This window comes from Halichoeres trimaculatus, unplaced genomic scaffold (assembly GCF_033239565.1).
Source record: "Halichoeres trimaculatus isolate MK-OKI-2021-1 unplaced genomic scaffold, fHalTri1.1 fHalTri1_scaffold_12, whole genome shotgun sequence".
Taxonomy (NCBI): Eukaryota; Metazoa; Chordata; class Actinopteri; order Labriformes; family Labridae; genus Halichoeres; species Halichoeres trimaculatus.
Genome location: NW_027437190.1, coordinates 30,412,863 through 30,436,780, shown reverse-complemented (window position 1 = coordinate 30,436,780; position 23,918 = coordinate 30,412,863). Strand labels below are relative to the sequence as shown.

At 39.7% G+C, this 23,918-nt stretch overlaps 1 protein-coding gene across 1 annotated transcript in view; it reads left to right on the top strand.

Moving 5' to 3' along the window:
• Positions 1-23,918, top strand: part of plcl2 (phospholipase C like 2) — a 56,972-nt gene that overhangs the window by 12,072 nt on the left and 20,982 nt on the right. The window contains exons 3-5 of the mRNA XM_074682973.1: positions 11,058-13,541; positions 15,680-15,883; positions 23,450-23,525. Of these exons, the coding sequence (XP_074539074.1) occupies positions 11,058-13,541; positions 15,680-15,883; positions 23,450-23,525 (2,764 nt within the window). The remainder of the gene's footprint in view (positions 1-11,057; positions 13,542-15,679; positions 15,884-23,449; positions 23,526-23,918) is intronic.

Sequence of the window (23,918 nt, the reverse complement as noted above, 5' to 3'; positions counted from 1 at the left end):
GTGTTTTTGTGCAGCAGAAGACCAGGGCGCACGCACCAAACAACATCGTGTCTCTTCGTTCTGGCAGACTACCTGCGTTTGTTTATATCTGGCACGCCGCGCGCACGAACTGATACACTAAAGGCGAGCGCCTCGTAGCCAGCTGTGGCTCTGCAGCAGAGGTAGTGCCGTTTTACGACACAACGAGAACTAGAGCCTTATTTAGCTGTGTTTTGTGTGAAAGTAACTCGCTGTAAATTCTCTAAATAAAGCGTGAATGCAGACCGATATCAGACTTTTTCAATGGGAGTCCGTTTATTTGTGTTTTTGGTCAAGTAAAAAATGGCCCCGTCTGAGTGCAGAGGAAACCGGCAGACGAGCAGGGAGGGGGTCTTTGGAGCAAGTGCTCTGGGCTTCTGCTGAATAAAAACACTGCTGTAGGGGTAATTTCTGCCCTAAACCTTGTGATAGGACCCAACTTGTTCCGTCCCGGAGTATCACTTTAAGGAGACAAGCACTAATCATGACAAAGCCATTAACGCCTGAAGCTGTTTCCAAAAGCCAGGGACAACTGGAAAAACAGTGGACCGATCTGCCATCTATGGTGTGAAGACATTGGGGATCAATCTCTCATCCCAGAAAAGAAGCCTGTTGATTGATACTTTTTTATTCTTAACTGTGGGTGAAATAAGAAAAAACTGCAGGTGCTCCACCAAACAGAAATGTTTAGCTTGCAGGCCTCACCCCCTAATGTTCCTGGACATCAAGAAAGTACCAACCCTAACATTACAAGACTCATATCAAAATTTTACCATGCACAACAGAACACATAAAGACAAAGAGGGAAAAAGAAATTCATCATGAAATAACGAGTGATAATTGGCAGAATGTGTGGAAAAACCACCAAACCACCACTGGTTCTCAAAAATGGAGGGAATTTTCATGGAAAAACCTGATCTGCTTTTTCACAACACCTGAAATAAAAATTAACTACTAAACCAACTTCTTCCATGCTGGAGAAACTGTGGATCAGTAAGTGCTTATCATAGTCATTTATTCTGGAAATGTTCAAAAATTAAGCACTACTAGGAAATCGTAAATACAGAAATAAGAAAAAACTTGGGATATACTATACCACTGAATGCTTTTATAATGGACTTATGTAACAGATGAACATGTACAAGGAAAGGATAAATATTACAAATCTTGACAGTGGCTTGTATAAAGACAATAACCAAGAAATAGTACCAGGCTGATCCCCCAACTGTGGAACAGTGGATCCAGACTATTGAGGAGATTTACCAGATGGAGAGACTGACACATAAACTGAGACTGTAGAAAGCCCAACTGGAGGATAAATCGGAGAAATGGATGAAATACAGGACTAAGATCAGCTATACTGTGAACTATCAGGAGACATGTAAAAAAAAAAAAAAAAAAAACGCTGAAAAGAGAGCATGCTATTGAAATCTTAATTTGTAGTATTTTCCCAAATGATTTTGGCTTTCCTTTTTTTATGAATGCTTATTACATATTGATTAAAAACCAAATAAAAAGAAAGTTAGAAAAAATAGAAAGTACCACCCCCAGGCAGGGCTGTTTTAAACCTGGGTTTACAAAGTGCAAAAAGAAACAGAAGAGCAAAGCGTAGCATAAGGCGCTATCTGTTTGGATTTTTTTGTCTTTGTTTTGAAAGAGTGAGCTTTGCCAAATAACCGTTTAACATCCACAAACCTACATGATGATTAAATTCAGAAGAGGAATTTGAAAAGGTCTGAAATACAGGCTTAACACCTAAAGGTCAGCTGCAAAACTAAACTGCAACGACACACTTTTACACTTTCTGTTCTCCATCCTCTCGTCAACAACAAAGAGTCAAATACAGCAGTGTGGCAGACTTTTCGTTAACAAATCTTTGACAAGAATAATGAAACCCACAAATTTGAACAGCAGACAAGAGAATCCTGTCTTGGCATGTTATGATTTATTGTTTTACTCTGAGGAAAGGACAGGAACAGAAAAGAACAGGTCTGATTATGCCAAAAGGGAATTAAGTGTTACAGCACATCCACCTCCTCTGTGTTTGTCTCTGATATCACACCGACTCTCAGCTCTGGACCGTGGCCAAACACCCCAAGATGGTTGTGTGGCAGATGATCTGATATATAAGTGTTTTGATTGCAGGCAGAGATGTTTCTCATCCCAGAGATTCCGTTTTTCTCCGTGTGTGTGGTATGAAAAGGTCAAAACAGACATCTTTTAAGTCGTCGTCTTTTGTTTTTACTGTAGATATAACTGATTATGGTGTTTGAAATTATGTTCTCAACTCTGGCTTACTTTTGTTTGACATTTCTCTCAAGGTCCCCTTAAAGGCTTTATTCATGATATTTAACATGTTATAAAAAGCAGTAGTAAAGGGTTACATGGTCATAGCTTCTTTGATAAATGAAAAAAGGAAAAGGAAATTCTTCTTCACCACCTGTCAGTTGCAGATATCTGTGTATGATAGAGTGATGATGGTTTTAAAAAGCTAAAATTTATCAGCTCATGTGATTTCTGTAAATCCAGTACACACCCATTTAGTTTCTATGTTCGTGACTGTGAATTAACCCGCCTGTGCCCCCACAACACATGGTAGAAAAGCTCCAAGGGGACATATCATGCTGATCCCTGATTTAATACTTACATATGATACAATAATTTTGAAAACAAGACCTTACACCCCCTGAATTTTCAAAAAAAAAAGAGATATTGTATTTTTTCTGATATCCTAGAACGAGATTTGATGCCTCTGAAAATAGGTCGTTGCTATTTGGCCGCAAGATTTCGACCATTGTGATGACACAAGGATCCTTTCTTTTTATTGGAGTAATCTGATAAAGCAGCTCCTCCTCTGTGATGTCAGTTAGTCACACAACCGCCACTGAGGGATACACCCACCAAGAGCCAAGTATAAATACAGCTCCCTACTAGCTCTGGCTAACTTGACTGACTGCTGGATGCAGGGACTCTGCTCTGCTGAGCAGCTCGGCTTTACATGGTGAATTAACAGTTAAAATACTGTAGTTTAAGCAGACATCGTAATACTGGTGAGACTGTGATATTTGCATGCTTGTTCTGACATGCACTGTAAACCTGGACCACAATAATGATACTGTAATAACATAGTGACGAACTGACGGTAGAGGGGATCTTTAGACTACACTTTCAGCATGATGGATAAAACAGACAGAGAAAAGTGAAGGAGCAGGATGGAGCCCTGTTATAGAAATAGTTTATCGGTGAAGTCTGCCTATATTTCCACGTATAAACTATACATGTTACAGTACCAGTTTGACTCACCACACTGAAGCATCCTGAGATGATCTGTGTCGAGGTGGATTTTCTTCCTCCTGAGCTGCAGAACCGTCCGGGTCTGACTCGGGTCTAATACAAAAGGACGTATCCTACACTCTGCCATTTTATTAGTGCTATCAGTGCCTTACGGTGAAGTTTTGGCAAACAGCAAACTCGCTCGGTCTGCCCCATCCAATATGGTGATTTTGTAAATACTGCCATGCTGCAAAAACCGCCCCCTGGCTCTCCTTACAATCTCCTGGCTCGCCCTCCTGATAGAACTGACCAATCAGAGCACAAAGGGCTGTGACGTTGCAAGGTTACTGGAAGTCATTCTCGAAACGGAGCGTTTCAACGAGATCTTCAGAATGGCCTAAACTGAGGATATTGAGAACGATATTGTGGGGCAATGAAGGAACTAAATGACTTGTACTGAGGGCAGAAATGCTTTACAGGCATCCTAGTCTGGCATAGTGAAAAGGAGAAACAAGCATGATATGTCCCCTTTAAAAAAATCATCACCACTGAGTAAAAACTACTCATTAGCATTAGCGAATTAACAAATGAATTTGTTATTGCAACTGTAGTTAATGGCTGAAATCGATGTCTGAGAGCATTAGAGTCACCGTCCCTTCACCGCAAGCCAAAACGCTGAGAGGTGATGATGTCAGTTCTGGATCAGTTCCACAGAGAACATTTTGGAGGAAAAAAATGGTGGTGAGCAATTATTCAAGGGCACCTCAGGTGATTTTTCTTATTGGTTCATGTTCCTTTTTTAAAGGAAAGATAGCACTGTGGAAATGTGTAAATTTATGTAATATTTCAAGGAAAGCTTTTATGGTTTCAGTGAAGGATTTTGTTCAGGGAAAATCAACCAGATACAGATGAATGTTTAGTTTTATTACACAGTCATGATACGTTTGCATACCAGTGTTATGCTCTGACTTAAAAACTCTTACGTTACTCATGACTGATGATGTCTGATGTATGATTTTGCAGGAATACACACTTAACTCTCTTTTATGTCTCTTGAGGAAACTGTAGACCTTTGATAGTTCATTCCCTGGGTAGTTAACCTCTTCACACTTCATTTGACCAGTGACTCATATCATATGGCAAAGTAGACACAGCTGGGCTTTTACCGTATGTAACTCACATGGGATTTCACATTAGTGCACCTGGAGGACTAAAAAGCCTGCTCTAAATTTACTCATTCAAGCTCTCTCCTGAAAACTAGTTTGACTTAGAATGCTAAATAAGGACTCCACTGTTTGTTTGGTTTTGATTTTAAGTGTGATGACATACAGGTTTGTCTTGAAGATAAATCCAGACATTTACAACATAAGCTGAAAAACATGAGAAAACACCAGGTTCAAGCCTTAATAACTACATCATGTTTTCTTCCGCAGTAACTTTTGCTGGCTGTAAAAATTAACAGTTTTCTCATGGCTGTAGGGAATTTTTAAATACTTTCAGAACAGGAGATTACTTTCTTTTTTGAACAACATGCTCTTCAGAACTTCCTCTAATACATTTATTTCCCCTATCTTACAGCCAGCAGGAGGTGTTTCTTGTGTTTTTTCTTGTTCTGTATTTTTCCCCTCTGTTTCTATCAAAGCTCTTTCTGTCCTTATTCTACAAATGTCCAACATGGTAAATTTATTATAAACTCTGCATTGTCTGACGTCATCAACTTTAAGCTGCTGAGCTTGTGGTTACCATCCTTTATGCTGTTTAAGCTCTGCCTGGCAAAAAATGCTCAGATCTTTGATGAACACAGAAATAGGGCTGAGTTAAATTGAGCTGTACTGTGGACCTGTCTTAGCGATCAGCTCTTCGTCACCGAAATGAAATCAAACTTTTCAGTGGTCGAATGATACACAATACCAGGATTGGATCAGTGCATCTCAAGGGGATTCATTCTGCACACTAAAGCCCTTTGCACACCAGATGCAATTTGCTAGTTATTTTTTCAAACCTACTGTTTTTCAATGCCAGCTTTCCCACTAGCAACGTTCTTTGGCTGAGCAAAACTGTGGCTTATATTTTTTCAGACTGAGGTCGATTTTTCCAAAGTTTCGTTTGCAATGAGTACACATTCGATGAATCAAAACACTTGTTGACAAGTCACATACCAAAACATTGAACCTTGGTTGTGTTTGTGTTCCAGCACAAAAGACATAAATATTACAAAGACAACAATTACAAAGACAGCGTTTGGAGGAGAATAGCTGCAGAGATTGAATATGACGCCTCAAATTTTTCGCTATTTCATGCTGTTTATTTGCGTCACCATTGGTGTGCAAAACCTTTTAATCATGTATCAATAAGAGATAATACTGAGTTAAAGCACATTATTTTCATATAGATTGGAATTAGCCACAGGTTAAAAAACAATATCATGAAATGGTCATCATGATATTTGAGTCACAGTCAAACATGCAGCTTTTGTCTTTCTCAAGTTTTTCTTCAAAAGGAATTAATTACCACACCACACCCTCTTCAGAATAACTGATTTCTAGGAGCGAATAGCTAACCATGGGATATTTATTAGGGCTAGAACGATATGTTTTTCTCCGGACTCAGTTCTTTTACAATTTTTGTGATGCCAATTCTATTTAAGTTGTAGTTCTTTGATAGTCCGGATTTTTGCAATTTGTAGTTTGCTTTTTTTAACACCAGACCAAGTGAAAAAATTGAATAATATTGATGATGTCTACAGACTGTTAGGAGGTATATTTTCCCCAAAAATGCACATCACATAAGAGTCAATTTTTTAAATATAGTCAGGGGATCTGACAACACAACTTTTTTCCAACCCAACTTATAAACACAGAGTAGAATAAAGGACTTGAATTTGTTTTTCGAACAAAAAAAAATCACAATTCGAATTGTTAAACAAAATATCCAGATTCTATCATTTTTTTCTCCCACCCCTAATGTTTTTAAGCTTTTTAAGTAACTATGCTATTGCCTTAGCTTACCTGGTGGAGGTGGAGGTCCAGAGTTGGAAATGGTACTGAATGTGACCTTTGAGTTAACAACAAGGACAGTTATTCTAAAGGATATGAGAGATCAGATAGTTTCCTGTTTGAAAGAATGAGAAGAAGGTCTGAATTGAATGGGTTATATTATAGATCTTGGATTTCATTTAAATCATTTATTTCTGAGGAAATTAAGTACAATGGACAGATGGATGGAATTACGATGCAGAGCCAATGCTGGACCAGAGCTGGACTTCAATTTATGCTGCAGTGAGATTTAGGTGATGCAGTGTTGTTTGGGTAGAACAGCGGAGCAGAGAGTAATAGACCCCCTGTTGTATCCTCAGTTGTACACACAGTTCATAACAGCTCACTGAGCCTTAAAAAACCTGGACTGAGCTGTGCATCGGGGATTCAGACTCCTATGGGATCTGTGAGCTGTTGAATATAAACCGTCTTGCTCACATCTCATTGTCTGTTTCACTCACTCAGTCTGCACACACGCTCAAACCAAAAACATATTGAAACTCCATGTAAAGGCAGAAAAAATGATTTCCCCTGCGCGAGTGAGCTTAACAGGATTAGGATGGTTATTATTTCTTTACCGTGAAATATGATGAAAACATCCAATATCCTGTTTATGTCCTGGATTCTTATTTTCTCCATTTTCTGTTCATAACTAGAAAAAGGTCAATACGTACCTCTTTGCAATATAAAGAGTGATGTGCTAATATTTTTGTTGTTTGCATTGAGAACGAAATGGGGGTTTATCATTCTGTGGAAATTGAGTCAAATTGTTGGTCAATACTGGTGACTCAGTGTGTAACTGACTGGTTTTCGAGAAATGTAGTTTCCATCACAGTGTTTTGACAACGCCCTGCCCTTAATGAGTTAGACGATCAGTCAAACTACAGTACTGACTAAGTGATCAGCAGAAAGAAATACAGAAAACGTCTCTTACAGCCGTGTCAGAGAGCTCTTAATAGAGATAGCTCTGCTGCATGCTTTCGCTAAGTTAAACGAAAAAGGGAAACATGATCAAAATTCACATTGTAGATAACGCTTACAGCTGAGCCTTGAGAAACAGAGATTAATAGCCATGATACCTTTTATTTATGTTTGGAAGGCTAGTATCTGATTGAACTATTAATAGGCATCTGATGATGGTCCGTCTCAGCACCATTTAAGGACTATTAAAACTACACCCAGGTCATCTGAGTTCCACCCAAAGCAGAAAAAGGAACGTTGTGGAAGAAACGGTCTGGGCAGGAAATAATAACAATGTTAAGACAGAGATGGGTGTGAGCTCTATTGTTTTCTACTTTTGCTTGAGGAAGCTGAAGGAAATCCTGCAGAGTGCCTGGCATGGCGGCCGGGGCTATACAGCAGGAAACATCATGAGATGCGTCTGTAACTCAAGGTTAATGTAAAGTCAACATTCCTGCTTAGATCAGAAGGATTATCTGCAGCCATGCATTGAAGTTTTAAGCTCCCCTTTTATATAATAACTCCCTACAAGCTGCATGAGTTGTATGTTAAAGGGGACATATCATACTGATCCCTGATTTAATACTTACATATAATATAATACATTTGAAAACAAGACCTGACACCCCCTGAATTTTCAAAAAATGAGATATTGTATTTTTCTGATATCCTAGAACGAGATTTGATGCCTCTGAAAATAGGTCATTGCCAGTTGGCCACGAGATTTCGACCATCGTGACGACATGAGGTACCTTTCTTTTTACTGGAGTAATCTGATAAAGCAGCTCCTCCTTTGTGATGTCAGTTAGTCACACAACCGCTACCGAGGTATACAACCACCAAGAGCAGAGTATAAATACAGCTCCCAACCAGCTCTGGCTCACTTGATCGAGTGCTGGATGCAGGGACTCTGCTCTGCTGAGCAGCTCGGCTTTACATGGTGAATTTTAGCAGTTAAAACACTGTAGTTTTAGCAGACGTTGTAATACTTGTGAGACTATGATATTTGCATGCTTGTTCTGACATGCACTGTGAACCTGGACCACAATAATGCTGAGGTAATAACATAGTGACGAACTGACGGTAGAGGCGATCTTTAGACTACACTTTCAGCATGATGGATAAAACAGACAGAGAAAAGTGAAGGAGCAGGATGGAGCCCCGTTATAGAAATAGTTTATTGGTGAAGTCTGCCTATATTTCCACGTATAAACTATACATGTTACAGTACCGGTTTGACTCACCACACTGAAGCGTCCTGAGATGATCTGTGTCGAGGTGGATTTTCTTCCTCCTGAGCTGCAGAACCGTCCGGGTCTGACTCGGGGTCCAATACAAAAGGACGTATCCTACACTCTGCCATTTTATTAGTGCTATCAATGCCTTATGGTGAAGTTTTGGCAAACAGCAAACTCGCTCGGTCTGCTCCATCCAATATGATGATTTTGTAAATACTGCAATGCTGCAAAAAACGCCCCCTGGCTCTACCCCCTCCACCCTTCTGATAGAAATGACCAATCAGAGCACAAAGGGCTGTGACGTTGCGAGGTTACTGGAGCTCATTCTCAAAACGGAGCGTTTCAACGAGATCTTCAGAATGGCCTAAAATGAGGATATTGAGAACGCTATTGTAGGGCAATGAAGGAACTAAATGACTTGTACTGAGGGCAGAAATGCTTTACAGGCATCCTAGTCTGGCATAGTGAAAAGGAGAAACAAGCATGATATGTCCCCTTTAACATTTTACTTGACATGCTCCATATGTGGGAATGTGTAGGACTGCAGCAAGTTTAAATGTGCCAGGTTTGTGTTTTGCACACAGATGGGGTTGATAATAAAAACCCTTACGAAATGTATTTTACCGTGTGTTATTTCAAATGTGCCTGCTCCCATTCCCCTGTGGATGTGTTTGTTATTTCACTTGATTGTATTTGACTAGTTTTCCTTGTTTTGGGCATTGTTTAGACCTCCTTGGCTTCTGTCCTCTATATCATGGTACATGACATACAATAATAAAACAGAATGGATGTCTTAATAGGGTAAACAAACAAACTGTCCGACTTACACTCTGTTCTCTGCAGCAGACTCTTCTGTGAGTCAGTATTCATTTCCTGTTACATCTCATCCGATTGTAAACAAGCATATTTACATCTAATCTGTGTGTGCCTCAGACAGAAAAGGCACGGCAGTGTGGTGAAACCATAGAAAAACAGGATCAAGGCTGAAGGGAAAATTTATGGTGAAACTGCTCAAGAAAGTTTCCTAATAAGGTGATTCTGTGAAAACTGCTGCACAAAAAAAGTCGGCATTATCAAATCAGTTATTATCAGCTGAACAGACCAAGTATAGGTAGAAAGATGAGTATAAAAAGACCATCTTTTGCGTATAGAGGTTTGATTTGTTACTCCACTTGTCTTTTCTTGTCTTATTTTACAAGCACTGCATCTTTCACTGTGTGCACATCTCTGCTCGGCTAGGTAAGAAGCTGTTTATGAAACCCCAAAGGAAAATTAGGATCAAGGGTTTCCACTGGAATGCAGCCTAAGGAATCCTTACTTGGCAGCATCACATACTTGACAAAATAATTCATTTTGTGTGCAGAGTGGTCCTATTAAGCTGCCACAGGATGACTAATAAGGTATTGGGTTTGGCTGGTTTTGAAATTGTGAGATGAGTCTGTATTACCCATAGCATAAAATGATGCTCCTCTGCTAAAGGATCTCGCTGTAGCAGAAAGCAGGGTTCATTGGAAATGTCAGGAATGTGGCTGCTGTAGATGCCTGGATATGTGTGGGCGATACTCTCCCTGGGGAGATTTCTTCTTGTATCTCCTGATATACAGTGACAGGTACTTCGACTTACCCAGGAGAGAAGCTGTTGTGATTCTGCTAAGATAATATTTTGGGGGCAACAAAGGGGAACCAGTCAGGAAGGGCAGGGTCTGACATGCAAACATGAGAGCAGACAGCATGTCGTCTGCTTTGTGTTCTCTGTAGAAGATGTTCAGCTAAATTTGGTCTGAACGTTGGATTTTGGCAGATAACTGTCGTGGTAAGAGGTTAACTGTGAAAATGATGACTATACGTGTGATTCAAGAAGTTCAGATATTGATTTAAATCAAGTTTCCTTTTACACTCTGCTCTCAAACAACACATCAGCAGGAAGTGAATTGCAAGGGGGTTAGGGTTAGGTTTTCTAAGTATATACCACAGTGATAACCACTCCATTACATAAAGTCCTGCAATGAAAATTCCCTTAGTTATTTAGACAACTTTATATGCTGCAGGCAGTTTATTCTTCTTTTTAAAATCAGAATCCTCGAGGATTCTTACTTGTGACTTAAGCTGTATAATACATAAAGTGACATATACCCCTGAAATATACTTTATAAAAGCATAATAAAGAATTGACAGTGCTTATTCAATTGCAAAGATACATCAAAGTTTAACAAATAAAGTGAAGTACAAGCACATGATTTATAATTCATTCCCATTGTTATCTGTTTGTCAGCTATGAGAGACTTTTAGAGCCAAGTTTCTTCTTTTATGTCTGGAGAATCGAAGCATTGAAGCAAAAACCAAGCCTTAATACAGCTGAACAGATATTTCATATTAATCTACAAGTAAAGAAACGACTAACAGGATATTGTCGTTTTTTAATCCAGTTTATCTAACATTTAAAGTGTTCTGCCTCATAAATCTCATGGCTTTATTTACCGTTCACTCTCTGTGACAGGTTTTGTAATAAAGCATTTTTCCTCTGTTTTCACAGGATGGCTCAAGGCAACGTAAGGAGAGAAAGAAGACGGTGTCATTTAGCAGCATGCCCACTGAGAAGAAAATTAGCAGCGCAAGTGACTGCATCAGTGCAATGGTGGATGGCTCTGAGCTGAAGAAAGTGCGGTCCAATTCCCGGATTTACCACCGTTACTTCCTCCTTGACGCTGACATGCAGTCTCTGAGATGGGAGCCCTCGAAAAAGGAATCAGAAAAGGCCAAAATTGATGTGAAATCCATCAAGGAGGTTCGCACAGGGAAAAATACAGACACTTTTAGAACTAATGGGTCTTATGATCAGATATCCGAGGACTGTGCCTTTTCAGTCATCTTCGGGGAGAATTATGAGTCACTGGACTTGGTGGCAAACACTGCAGATGTAGCAAACATCTGGGTCACAGGGCTGAGGTACCTGATCTCCTATGGGAAACACACTTTGAATATGATCGAGAGTAGTCAGAACAACATGCGCTCATCATGGCTCGGGGAGCTGTTTGACGAGGCTGACAGTAACAACAGCAAACAAATAACAATATGTGCTGCTGTGCAGCTGGTCAAAAAGTTGAACCCAGGGCTGAAAAATGTGAAAATAGAATTGAAGTTCAAGGAGCTTCATAAAGCTAAGGACAAAGTAGGTTCTGATGTGACCAGGGATGAGTTCGTTGAGGTTTATCATGATCTGTGCACCAGACCAGAGATCTACTTTCTCTTTGTTCAGTTCTCCAGTAACAAAGAGTATCTGGATACCAAGGACTTGATGATATTCCTGGAGGCAGAGCAGGGTATGGCACAAGTCAGTGAAGACACCAGCTTAGAGGTCATTCAGAAACATGAACCATCTAAAGAGGGCCAGCTCAAGAGTTGGCTTTCTCTTGATGGATTCACCAACTATCTAATGTCTCCAGAGTGCCACATATTTGACCCTGAACACAAAACAGTATGTCAAGACATGAACCAGCCGCTGTCCCACTATTACATCAACTCATCTCACAACACTTACCTGATTGAGGACCAGTTCAGAGGCCCCTCTGATGTGACAGGGTATATTCGGGCCCTAAAGATGGGCTGCCGCAGCGTAGAGCTGGATGTGTGGGACGGGCCTGATAACGAACCGGTCATTTACACTGGTCACACAATGACATCACAGATAGTTTTCCGCAGCGTCATTGACGTCATCAACAAGTACGCCTTTGTTGCATCCGAGTTCCCCCTTTTATTGTGCTTAGAAAACCACTGCTCCTTGAAGCAGCAGAAAGTCATGTTCCAGCATCTAAAAAAGATCCTGGGAGACAAGATCCACCTGGATCATCCAAAACCAGAGGACAGCTATCTCCCCTCTCCCTTAGAGCTGAAGGGTAAAATACTCCTAAAGGGTAAGAAACTGAGCACAAACTGCACTGCTTCAGAAGGTGAGGTGACAGATGAAGACGAAGGGGCAGAGATGTCTCAAAGGATGAGTATCGAGTCTGCAGAACATCAGACTATCACGCCCAAAAAGTTCCAGCTGTCAAAGGACCTCTCTGATCTGGTGACCTTGTGTAAGTCTGTAGAGTTTAAAGACTTCCCAACATCTTTCCAGAGCCAGAAGCAATGGGAACTCTGCTCTTTTAATGAGGTCTTTGCAAGTCGCTGCGCCACCGACTTCCCAGGTGACTTTGTAAACTACAACAAGAAATTCCTTGCGCGAGTTTACCCCAGCCCTATGAGAATCGATTCCAGCAACATGAACCCACAAGACTTCTGGAAGTGTGGTTGCCAGATTGTGGCGATGAACTACCAGACACCCGGTCTGATGATGGATTTAAACATCGGTTGGTTTCGTCAGAATGGAAACTGTGGTTTCGTGCTGCGTCCAGCAATCATGAGGGAACAGGTTTCATATTTTAGTGCCAACACTAAAGATTCAGTGCCTGGTGTTTCTCCACAGCTCTTACACATAAAGATCATCAGTGGACAAAACTTTCCAAAACCCAAAGGCTCAGGTGCCAAAGGAGATGTAGTGGATCCCTACGTGTATGTGGAAATCCACGGCATCCCCGCTGATTGTGCTGAACAAAGGACTAAAACGGTCAACCAGAATGGGGACAACCCACTGTTTGACGAGAGCTTTGAGTTTCAGATAAACCTCCCGGAGCTTGCGATGGTACGCTTTGTGGTGCTTGACGATGACTTTATTGGTGATGAGTTCATCGGCCAATACACCATCCCCTTTGAGTGTCTCCAACCAGGTTTCCGCCATGTACCTCTACAATCTCTGACAGGGGAGGTCCTGCCACATACATTGTTGTTTGTTCATGTGGCAATAACCAATCGAAGAGGAGGCGGAAAGCCACACAAAAGAGGACTGTCTGTCCGAAAGGGCAAGAAGAGTAGAGAGTATGCCAGCATGAGAGTGCTATTGATCAGAGCTGTGGATGATGTCTTCAAAACAGCCCTGCTGCCACTGAGAGAGGCAACAGACCTCAGAGAGAACATGCAGGTAAAGCATTTTAATCCTCTGAATGTTTATTATACTTACTCCATAAACTCTATCGTGTTTATTCCTGAGCCAAAACTCTGGACGTCTGTGGTGACAAGATGATGTCTTTTGCTGTCTTCCAGCATGGGAATGCGTTTTTGTTTTTGTTTTTTAGAGAAGGGTAGACTTAAGAGAAAAGTTAACCTCAAATCATGTTAAGATTCTTTCTGAATCTTGAGCCTTTAAAAAGGCATGTTTTGTTTTTCAATCCATGCTCCTGCAGTTTCAGCCCAAGATGAATGTAGTGTCATGCTGATCCCGAATAATTTTAGGCATCATAAAGATGTTTAATTGTTGTAGTCCATGTTATGCTTGTGTCTCACTTGCAGTGTTTAATCCCTTTAAAGTCTAGAGAAAAATCATTTGAGAAATGCTCCTGGAGTGTCACAACACTGTGTGGTTGGTCTCATGTTGTGTGTCCTCAGGCATTGTATTAGGATTTATTTTGGAAGTCCTGTTTATATTACACTCATTGTGTGATAACAAGCTTCTGGCCTTGAGACTATAACACATCTTGGCCTGTCCTGTCACAGTTTGTCCCTGTACTTGTTTATGAGGGGTTTAAATTTGGCCTCTTGCAGGAAGGTTAGGATTTGCGTGTGGATAGTGTTATGAGTGATATGAAAGTTCTCAGTGGTACTAAGTGAGCTTCCAGCCACTCCCTCTTAAAGGGTGCCACTATCAAGGGTTTTAGTTATAAACTTGACACATAAATAAGGCAATTTGTGGTTGCTAGATTATTTCTTGTAAAATAATTCTCGGCAATGCACCTTGCAGTATCAGAAAGCCTTATTTCCTTTTTGAATTTATAAGGAAGAGGCATCTTTAGGATGAGCAGCAGGCCTGAGTGTGTGGGTTTTGTGCATTAAAATTTTGCCAAATCTATTCTGCCAATGCCAAACCTTATTCTGCCATTGACTGTTTGATATTATTTTTGGATTAAATTAGGGCTGAACGATTTTCGAAAATAATCCACTTGCAATTTTTTGGACCAATATTGCGTTTTGGGAGGGAAATGTTTATCTGCTACATTATTCACTGAACACAAGCAATAAATCATTCTATACTCTAACCAACACGACAAAGGATACTGTCAACATATAAACAATTATTTCCTCTAGGCCAGGCCAACATGTTATGCTGATACAATTAATTGATACCATTAACACATCTTGATTTAACTATTACAATCACAGCAGAATACTAACTGATACTGATTGATTTAACTTCAGGCCTTGTAGACATGTAAAAAACTATCATTTATTACCTTAAAATCAGAGAAAGGAGAAAAGCACTGCAGAACAACAGGCCTGGTATGAACAATAATCTGAAAAATGAATATGAATCCTCTCTTCTATGAATCTAACACTAAATAAAGTGAAGAATGCGAATAAGACCAAATCTCTGGCTCAACCACTGAAATATGTCAACATGTGGAATGCACTTTTTTACAAAATGAAAAAGAAACACTGTGTGAACAAATATAAATATTAATCATATTAAAATCTTACTGATCTCTTATATGTAACAAAACACAAACTCAATTACATGCACTTTAAAAATCTTTTATTTATGTATTTCTTTATTTTTTTAATTGCAGCCTTTGCGATTTGAAAATTGCACTTTATTACATTGCGATGTCAGTTTAAATTTGATTAATTGTTCAGCCCAAGATTAAATGGTTGAAGTCTGAAGAAAGTTAAATTGGCAATTAAGCAGTTTATTACTTCAACAAACAAGAGCCTCAGTAGCAGTAGTATGGAACTCTGCCTTCAATTTGGAGATGGTACCAAATAATGCTGCCGTTTGGTTTGGCAGGACACCAGTTTGAAGTTGCCCTATCACACTGGACTTGTCCAGATCAATCAAACCTGGCATGCTGATTCCACTGTAGCAGGGCCCATGCTCCCCAGGGGGTACCAGAAGCTCAAAACAAGGGTCAATAGCAACAGCAGAATAAGCTGGTCAGCACTGGAAGAGGAGATTTGGCAAATTTTTCAAGGGCGCAACCCAAATACTCTGCTCTTATGTTTAACATAAGTTTATATTTAAAGCTCACCCTAAGCAAGGTTTCAGTAATTCCTTTCTTCTCTACACAGAATGCCATTGTGTCCTTTAAAGAGCTGTGCGGCCTTTCAGCAGTGGCTAACCTGAAGCAATGCATCTTGGCCCTTTCCCCTCGACTGACTGGACCTGACAGCAGCCCCCTTGTGGTTTTCAACCTCACTGACCAATACCCAAACATGGAGCCTCAGGGCTTGCTCCCAGAAGTCCTCAAGAAAGTCGTCACCACCTATGAAACAGTGAGTGTTGGGATTTCTACTTGATTTTTTCAACTAACTGGTTTAGTCGAAAAGATCACTATATCCAGAGGCACTGAGGGGAAGATGCATCACTGATCTGTGTCGGTACAGTCCAAAGAGATGTCACTCATTGAAGCTGGAAGAAGATAGGAAAGGAGATGGGAGACAGAGGACATGTGACAAAAGTCTGCTTTCAAAGAAAATACCTTAATTTGTCAACATATGAATTGTGGTTTGGAGGAGATGTAGTCAGTTGTATCTCAGTACAAATCTGTGTACCTATCTGCCAAAGAGAACAGAAAGACCTAACCTAGCAAACTGGCTCAGCCTCCGATTAAATCAATACCTTTGGCTTTACTGGACTTAATGGGGACACAGAGTTGGTTAGGTAATACGGCTGAAGCTCTGTTAAGTAATAAATCAATGTTCCCGTGTTATGCAACATACTATTGAGGCTATTCCCTGGTAAAACCATTATCCTTCACACATCCTGTCCTCTCAAATCAATTCTCATCATACTATGAGCAAGTTCCCATCATTATTCAGGAAGGGAGCTGATATCCCCTTCAATCCCGTGAATTGTGTCTCAGGAAGAATAAAGAGTGAGGGAACACCAGGTCTAAGTTGCGTCTAAATAAAGATTTAGATTTGGTTTCACTTGTTACAAAAAACAGAAGTAAGCACACCAGTTTTTGTGAATTGCACCTAACTGCAACTTTAATTGTAAGTTCTGTCCCTTGGGATTCAAAGATGAATATCTAAAGCAGGGGTCTGCAACCTTTACTTTCATAAGAGCCATTTTTCCCCAGCTCACCTGAATTAAAGACATTTGGGAGCCGCAAAATCTACTTACCTTCACAATAAAGACAAAAAAGTGTATTAAATTGTAAAAAGTCAAGTAAATAATTATCTACACAAGGATTATTTTTGTGTTTATGATATTGTACATGTGATGTCTTAGTTTTTTATTTTTATTAAATAAGCAAATATTTTTAAAAAAATGAAAATTTGCAACGTCATATATTTTAGAGATTTGCAAAATGTATTAAATTTCAATAAGTTGTATATTTTTTTTAAATGTTGAAGTTTTAAAAAATTGCATAATTTTTCAAAAACGAAATGTAAAAATTTGTGCAAAAGTTAACAAATTTTTCAAAAAATTACCAAATTTTAATGAATTGCAGAAAATAGAAAATTGTGATTTCAAAATTTTCCAAAAAGTTAAAATTTGCAAAAATGTAAAAAAGTATGCAAAATGTTGAAAAAAGTGACTTTTTTCTTTGAAAAAAAAAAAAAAATCTCAAAAACAAATTGAAAGCCTTACTGCAAGAGGTGACACATACTTAGTGAAAAAAGATGTTAACCCATGATTTTATTTTGTGTTAGTGTCTGTAATTATCGATACCCTCTTTGAGAAAAACTAATATGCTTTATTTGGATTATATATATATTTTTAAGCTTCATGGAGCCACTGCAAAGTAGTCAAAGAGCCACATGAGGCTCCAGAGCCGCAGGTTGCAGACCCTTCATCTAAAGAGAGATGATGCTGAAAAGGCTCAGGCGCAGACCAATTAAGGTGACCCCTCTGGTCTATTCAGACTCAAGGGTGGAGAGCAATGTAATTGGCCCTGATGGAAAGAGCACCAGGAAGATGCTGTTGAAGGAAAGAACAGAGGAAATTGACGGGTGTTTGGGGAGCAAAAATCGAATAAATTAAGAACGAGGGCTTAAGTGCTCTGAAGCTGGAGGCCTTGATCATCAGCAGATTGCTGGAGGAAACAGAGAGCAGAAAGGTGCACAGCTGATGGAAAGCTGGCATAAATAAAAGGAGGGAAACCAAACTTTACACAGTTGTAAATAATGTATAGAACGATAAAATTAGAATTCAGGCACTGTGTCAAAATCTACCACTAGGGAGTAGGCAGGGTTTGGCTCTCTAATTGGCCGAAAAAAGAATCTAGGTCTCAATCACTCCCCATTCATGATATGCCAGCTTGTGTCCTTAGAAAATGCAGTCTGATTTCTGTGTTTGTTCATAACAGATGAACTGAGGGCACTGACTGTAAATAGAGATGAGACAGGAATGCAAAAAACATATGTTAGAGTTTTGTCTGGTGGAATTTCAACTCTTCTCATTGCTAGACACATACACTCAAATAAATGTCTTCCAACAATTAATCTGTAGAATATCTTTTTCAAAGTGTTAAATAGCATCATGGTATCTATCAGCCAAGACTCCCTTAACCAAGAATTCTTACTGTTAAATATCAGTAATTACTGTGTTAAAACTTAACATACATCTTACAGCCTGCAGTCCTCAATATAGAAACAGGACAAGACCACCCACTGACCTTACAATGTGCCTTTAGACACATTTTCCACTCTGGATCTGCCACCAAGACAGTAATTTCGTCTCCCATCAGGGGCGTAATCACGGCATGTACGACAGCTGCAGCTGCAGAGTGACACAAAAAGCCACAACCACTTAGTCATGACTGCTTGTATCATAGTGATTCACTACATGGGCTGGGTGAAGCATATCTGCGTCCTCAAACAATACACAATATCAGGGGATGGATGCAGTGTGATGATACCAGAGTCACGAAACCTGCTGTACGTCATCGAAAACAAAAATCAGTGGGGAAAGTTTTGGTTATGTAATCTTTATTTTCTCCTTTTGGGGATATAAAAACTTAACTCAAAGTGTCATAGCACAAACATTATGAAAGCAAACATTCACTCTAAAAGGCAGTATAATCTTATTAAAAGGACAATATCAAAAGTTGAAGGTCTCAAAGAATTGGAAGCATCATAATAATAAAGGATCTCTGGTTTCTACAGAGTCACTGAACATTAGCTTCAGCTGTCAAAACCCCTCTCAAGTATCTTTAAGAAGCTGTATGCTTTACTTTAACAACAGTAATAACAAGTTAATGGGTGTCTGTTAGATTTGTGTGTTTGAGATGTTGTGAGTTGGCTAGCTACTTGATGATTATTTATAGGGGTGGGCGAAAAAATCGATATACAATATTTTGGGATTTTTTGTTTGGCAGTATCAAGATTGGTATTCAAAGTCAAAAAATCTCTTTGTTTTCAATTGCTGCATTACATTTGTACTTGGAAGTCAAAATTTCCAGGTTCCAAGTGGGAACGCTCGACAGGAGCGTCCCCGAGGTTGGAATTTCCGACTTGTAACTCGGAGCACCCACACCACCACTGAGTTCCCAGTAGGGTAAACGGTAATGAAGCTCCTGTTATATCCTTTTTATTTTAGAATTTCTGACTAGTGTTTGTTGCATTAAAACAACCGTATAAATAGTATTTAGGGGTGTAACAGTACACAAAAATCATGGTTCTGTACGTACCTTGGTTTTAGGGTCACGGTTCGGTACATTTTTGGTACAGTATGGAACAACGCAAAACCATTTGCTTGTTTAGCATGTTTATTAAACCAAAAACTTGCTGTTATACAAGGAGGGGGGAGGCTCTTCAAGCTCCGGTTGGTCATTAGCAGCAGCCATGATAGAGCCATGTGCAGTGACTGACTTTAACTTACTGTACTCGAATACAGCACTGTACCGAACCAAACGTCCTTATGGAGCGGTTCGGCACGGATACATGTGCCGTTACACCCCTACTAGCATTATTGGATGTTTATATACAAAGATACTGCTGTCAAGGCAATTTTTCCCGACTTGGCCACTGGAATGCTGAACTTGGAGATGGTGTCATCCCTACTCCCGACTTCCTAGTTCTGAGTACAAATAGAACGCAGCATTTGTTTATAAACTGGATTGGAAAAAAGTTACCACTTTTCACCAGCAGAGGGTGAAATTTTTCTCTCTGACTTGGGTAATGTGCATTCTATGGGAAAATTTGGCTCCTGATATAGTCTGTAGACATAATCATCATCCTTTAACTTTTCACGTAGTCTGGTGTTAAAAAAGCAAAAATCCTAAAAATTGTAAATATCGAAGAATCACGATTACGACATCCCAAAAATCAATATGACAGGACAGGAGGATCTAGAAATTCTGGTTTTACTTCTGAAAGTGTGGCAAAGCTGGAACTCTTGCTGCCTCAGAATGTTATTTTTTTGAGTCTTACTGTTGTTATTATATTATTTGTTGGTAAAAGTGAATAGCTTTCAAATGCCCTAAAAGCACTGTTTGGAAGCTGGACTATGTAACAAGCATGGGCTGGTAAAAAAAACACATTACAAAAATACATTTTTAAGATAAGATGAACAATTCATTTTTCCTTTTTGAACTATTAATCGAATATTTGAAAAACCATGACTCATCTCTTGTTGTGAGTGTTTCTAGCTGCTCCATAGTGAGTCTCAAAACAATCCTCATTGACAGGGTTCATTGTGATGAAAATACATCATTTATGAGGTTTGAATAGTATTCAGGCAACAATGGAGCTCTACTGGGAATGAATATGAACTAGTTTATGCTTTGAATACACCGGCGTTAGTTCATTGAACAAATCCCACAATGCTGCTGTGAAGAAAAACCTGCACAGCCTTGGCTTCCTTTTTTCACTGAAGCGAACGTTGTGGTAGAATAAAACCCAAGTGTGTGATTTCCAGATACCTCGGTGGTGTGACATGTAACATTAAAGCCTTGGCTTTTAGTGTAGCAGATAGCATACCAAGGTTTTTTAATACTATATTATTAACACCAATCTTTGTATTTCCTGTTATTATGACGCTAGATAAACGTATAACTAACTCTTAAAATGAATTACATTACAGGTTGTAATTAAGCCATATTATGGAGCAGGCTAATGCTACTGTATTACGAGTAGGCTATAATTTAATTCCTGTTAAGGGCAAACAAACATTCATGATTTCATCTCTTTTCTACTCCAGGAAACTGATTTTAGAAATGTCAGAAGTCCAAAATGTTTTGAAGGGGTTTTTATAATAATTGTTATAACTTTGATTTAGTACAGTCTCTGCAAAAGTTTTAGGTCATGTCAGCAGACCCTGTCAACCACAAAATTAAAAGTTCAATTCTTGAAAATATAAAAGCAAGAAGATCAGCATAAAAAAGAGACAGAGAGCTGCGTAAGAGAATAAAAGAAGTTAAATCACATAAACTAAACATACTCTTCAGATAGTTTAATGCTATATAAAACAGCCTAACGTCCACATACTTCAAGCAGGAACCACATTGTGGGATTTCAAGTGAGTTTAGATGAAGCCGAGCTACATCCTGTCTCCTATGTCTCCATTGGCAGTGTGTGTCAGTTCAGCTTAGCACTCTATCAAACAGACACACACCTGCAGCTCTTTATACAACCATGACACAGACAGAAAGCAGAGGAGAAAGACTGGGATGGTGATGTAACCTGGTCGCAACTTTTTTATTATCGAGTCTTGGATTTACTTTATAAGAAATCACAGGATGTCCTCTCTTCTATTAAGGCTTAATTCGAAATTCTTCTGTGCAGGAAAAACACTCGTCCTCTGTTTGGTTTGATTCTGTCCTCTCCATCTTCTTCGTTCTTTAGTTTTTCCTTGATTTAGTTGCTGTTTTTATAACACCTCATTGAACTGGTTGTCCATTGTCCAGTTTCACAGAGACATTCTTTAGTATTTATACCATCTTTACCACCAGTTCAAAGCTTAAAGGGGCTGTGAGGAGTTTGAAAGTGATCTTGAAAAAGGATCCTTTCTAGATATATGCCTGATCGTAATCCACACTTTAAAATTAGATTATCAGCACCAATATTGCTGGTCACAGGTTATTTTAAATTACCACTTCTCAGCTTCCAGGTAGAGTTGTCCAGGACTGGATTGATTTACGACATGTCTAGGTCTCTATGACAACACCACGCCGAAGTTTAGTTGTGAGAGGAAGATAAAACACAGAGATCTGTGTTTTTCTCTGCTGCATAATTTCTGTGACTAATTTTGTAGTGATGGTAGACACAGGAACCTAACTGTCAGACAGAAAAAGTACGTTAGCTCTGCTTGGTAGATAACTGGCAAGACATAGCTAACCAGAATTCACTTAGGATACACATTACGGACATGTCTTAGAGCACCAGACTGCCGGTTGCCTAAATGGCTACTTATGTCACTAACATATAGCCGGCTGCTACAACGTTCGCTTAATTTCACATTTCAAACCGTATTTCTACCTAACTGTACTGATACATACCTTACCTCGGCGCGTTGCATCCAGTAAAAAGTTGTCTTGAACAAAGAAAATTTGTTAAGATCCAATCTCTTTTTAATTCCAAAACAAACACCCGCCTCCCTTAAAGTAATTTACGACAATGTGCGTGACACTCCGGGCCAGAAGGTGGCGATGAAGTGCTATTAAAACAGATCCTCCCCGTAGCATCTTAAAAGCCCCTGTGGTGACTTAATAAGTGGCCTTGAAATAGGCTCACTTTTATAATTCACGATTTAAAGCAAGGTTGTCAACACCAAAGGTGTCACTGCATCAACACCAAACGGATGGTCCTCAAACGACCTTTCAGCAGCATGAGGGTGTTAAAATATAAAGCTTGTGATTCTCCTGTAATCTGAGTTTTGTTCATCACATCTCCCCCGCACACTGTTCCTCCCCTCTTTTCTCTTCTGTTGCTGGCAGGCCTCAGAGATTGTTCCCAGAGGCATGATGTTGGTCTCTGTTTGTTACACTGTGCTTGAAGGATTTGTTGTTTTTCTTTCCTTCCTGGCCGTCTTGGCAGCGTAGTCTGGCTTTGTGTCACAGCCTGCACGTTTGAAATGCAAAAGTGAATGTAAAAGTTTCTTACAACACCAAACTCATCAAGTAATAACTGAAATCCAAAGGAACACTTTGCGGTATGTCATCCCCTTTAGATGGAACAATTAAGCTGTTACCAAGATTATAGGAGAAAAGGATCCAGATGGTCCATCAGGCACCCTGTTCTCTCAGTGATTATTTACTTCTTTTTGTGACAGCCTACATATGCATCATTAACCTCCTGAAAACACCACTATGTTGAGTTCCCTGCATAAGGAAACCATTTTTTTGAAGATTTGATATGTAAATGAATCCCTTTGAGTCTGCTTTAAAGGCCACCGTGAGAGTTTTAACAGTCTGCAGGTCAGCAGAGTTTGTGCACTCAATTAAGGCTGAGCATAACACCACGGGAGCTAAATTTAGACTCCTTCACAGCTGCATTTTCACAGATAACAAGGTAGCAGCCAGTTTAAAATGACTCACATGTTTGGTTCATTCTCTGAGAATAATTACGTGACCTTGGTGATCCTCTTTTTTATTTTAAAGGGATGCTTTTAGACCCCAGTAACAGCACTGATGGCTGTATTTTTCTTCTCCAGACTCTACCCCAGCTTAAAGAAAACCAAACTTTTAATAAACACCATAATCACTTGTCTCCTCGCCTCTAATTTTGGCCTTAAAAAAGGCAATTTGGGGACCACACCCACCAGCAAGCCTGTAATAACAGCTTGTGTCTGAGCCTGGCCGCCAGACGGAGACTGCTCCCTGCTTTATTGTGGGATGCCAGTTTTGCTGATGTGGGAAAGAAAAAATGAACAGTGTGTTTTTCTGCTTTCAGGTGATTCAGACCAGCAAGACTCTGCTCGAGGGCTCTGAGGGGGTGTACGAGAGGATTCTACAAACACAAAAAACAGGTGAGAGATAGTCGAATAGTGGAGGAGACTGGCTGTTAAAAGCTGTTTCCTGTCACCAACACATGACTGCTAAAGATGAAAACTAGTTCAGTGGTTGAGACTGCGGTTCAAAATGAACATCAGTAACTGCTGCTGTGCTTTTTGAAGATCTGACACACAGCATCATCACTAACATGTGGCCCTCCAATGATGGATCTTCTGAAAACCCTTTCACAGAACAGATCACAATGGGTAGAAAAGCCCAGCATCACCTACATTAAACGTGATGGGTTGGAGAGAATTGAGCGGAGGAACAAAGAGAAAAGGGTTAAGTATTGTTGTGAACTTCTGGGTTTTTTCAGAGCAAGCATGCTCACAGGTTACTCTGACTCTGGAGTCTGAGTGAGGCTGTCT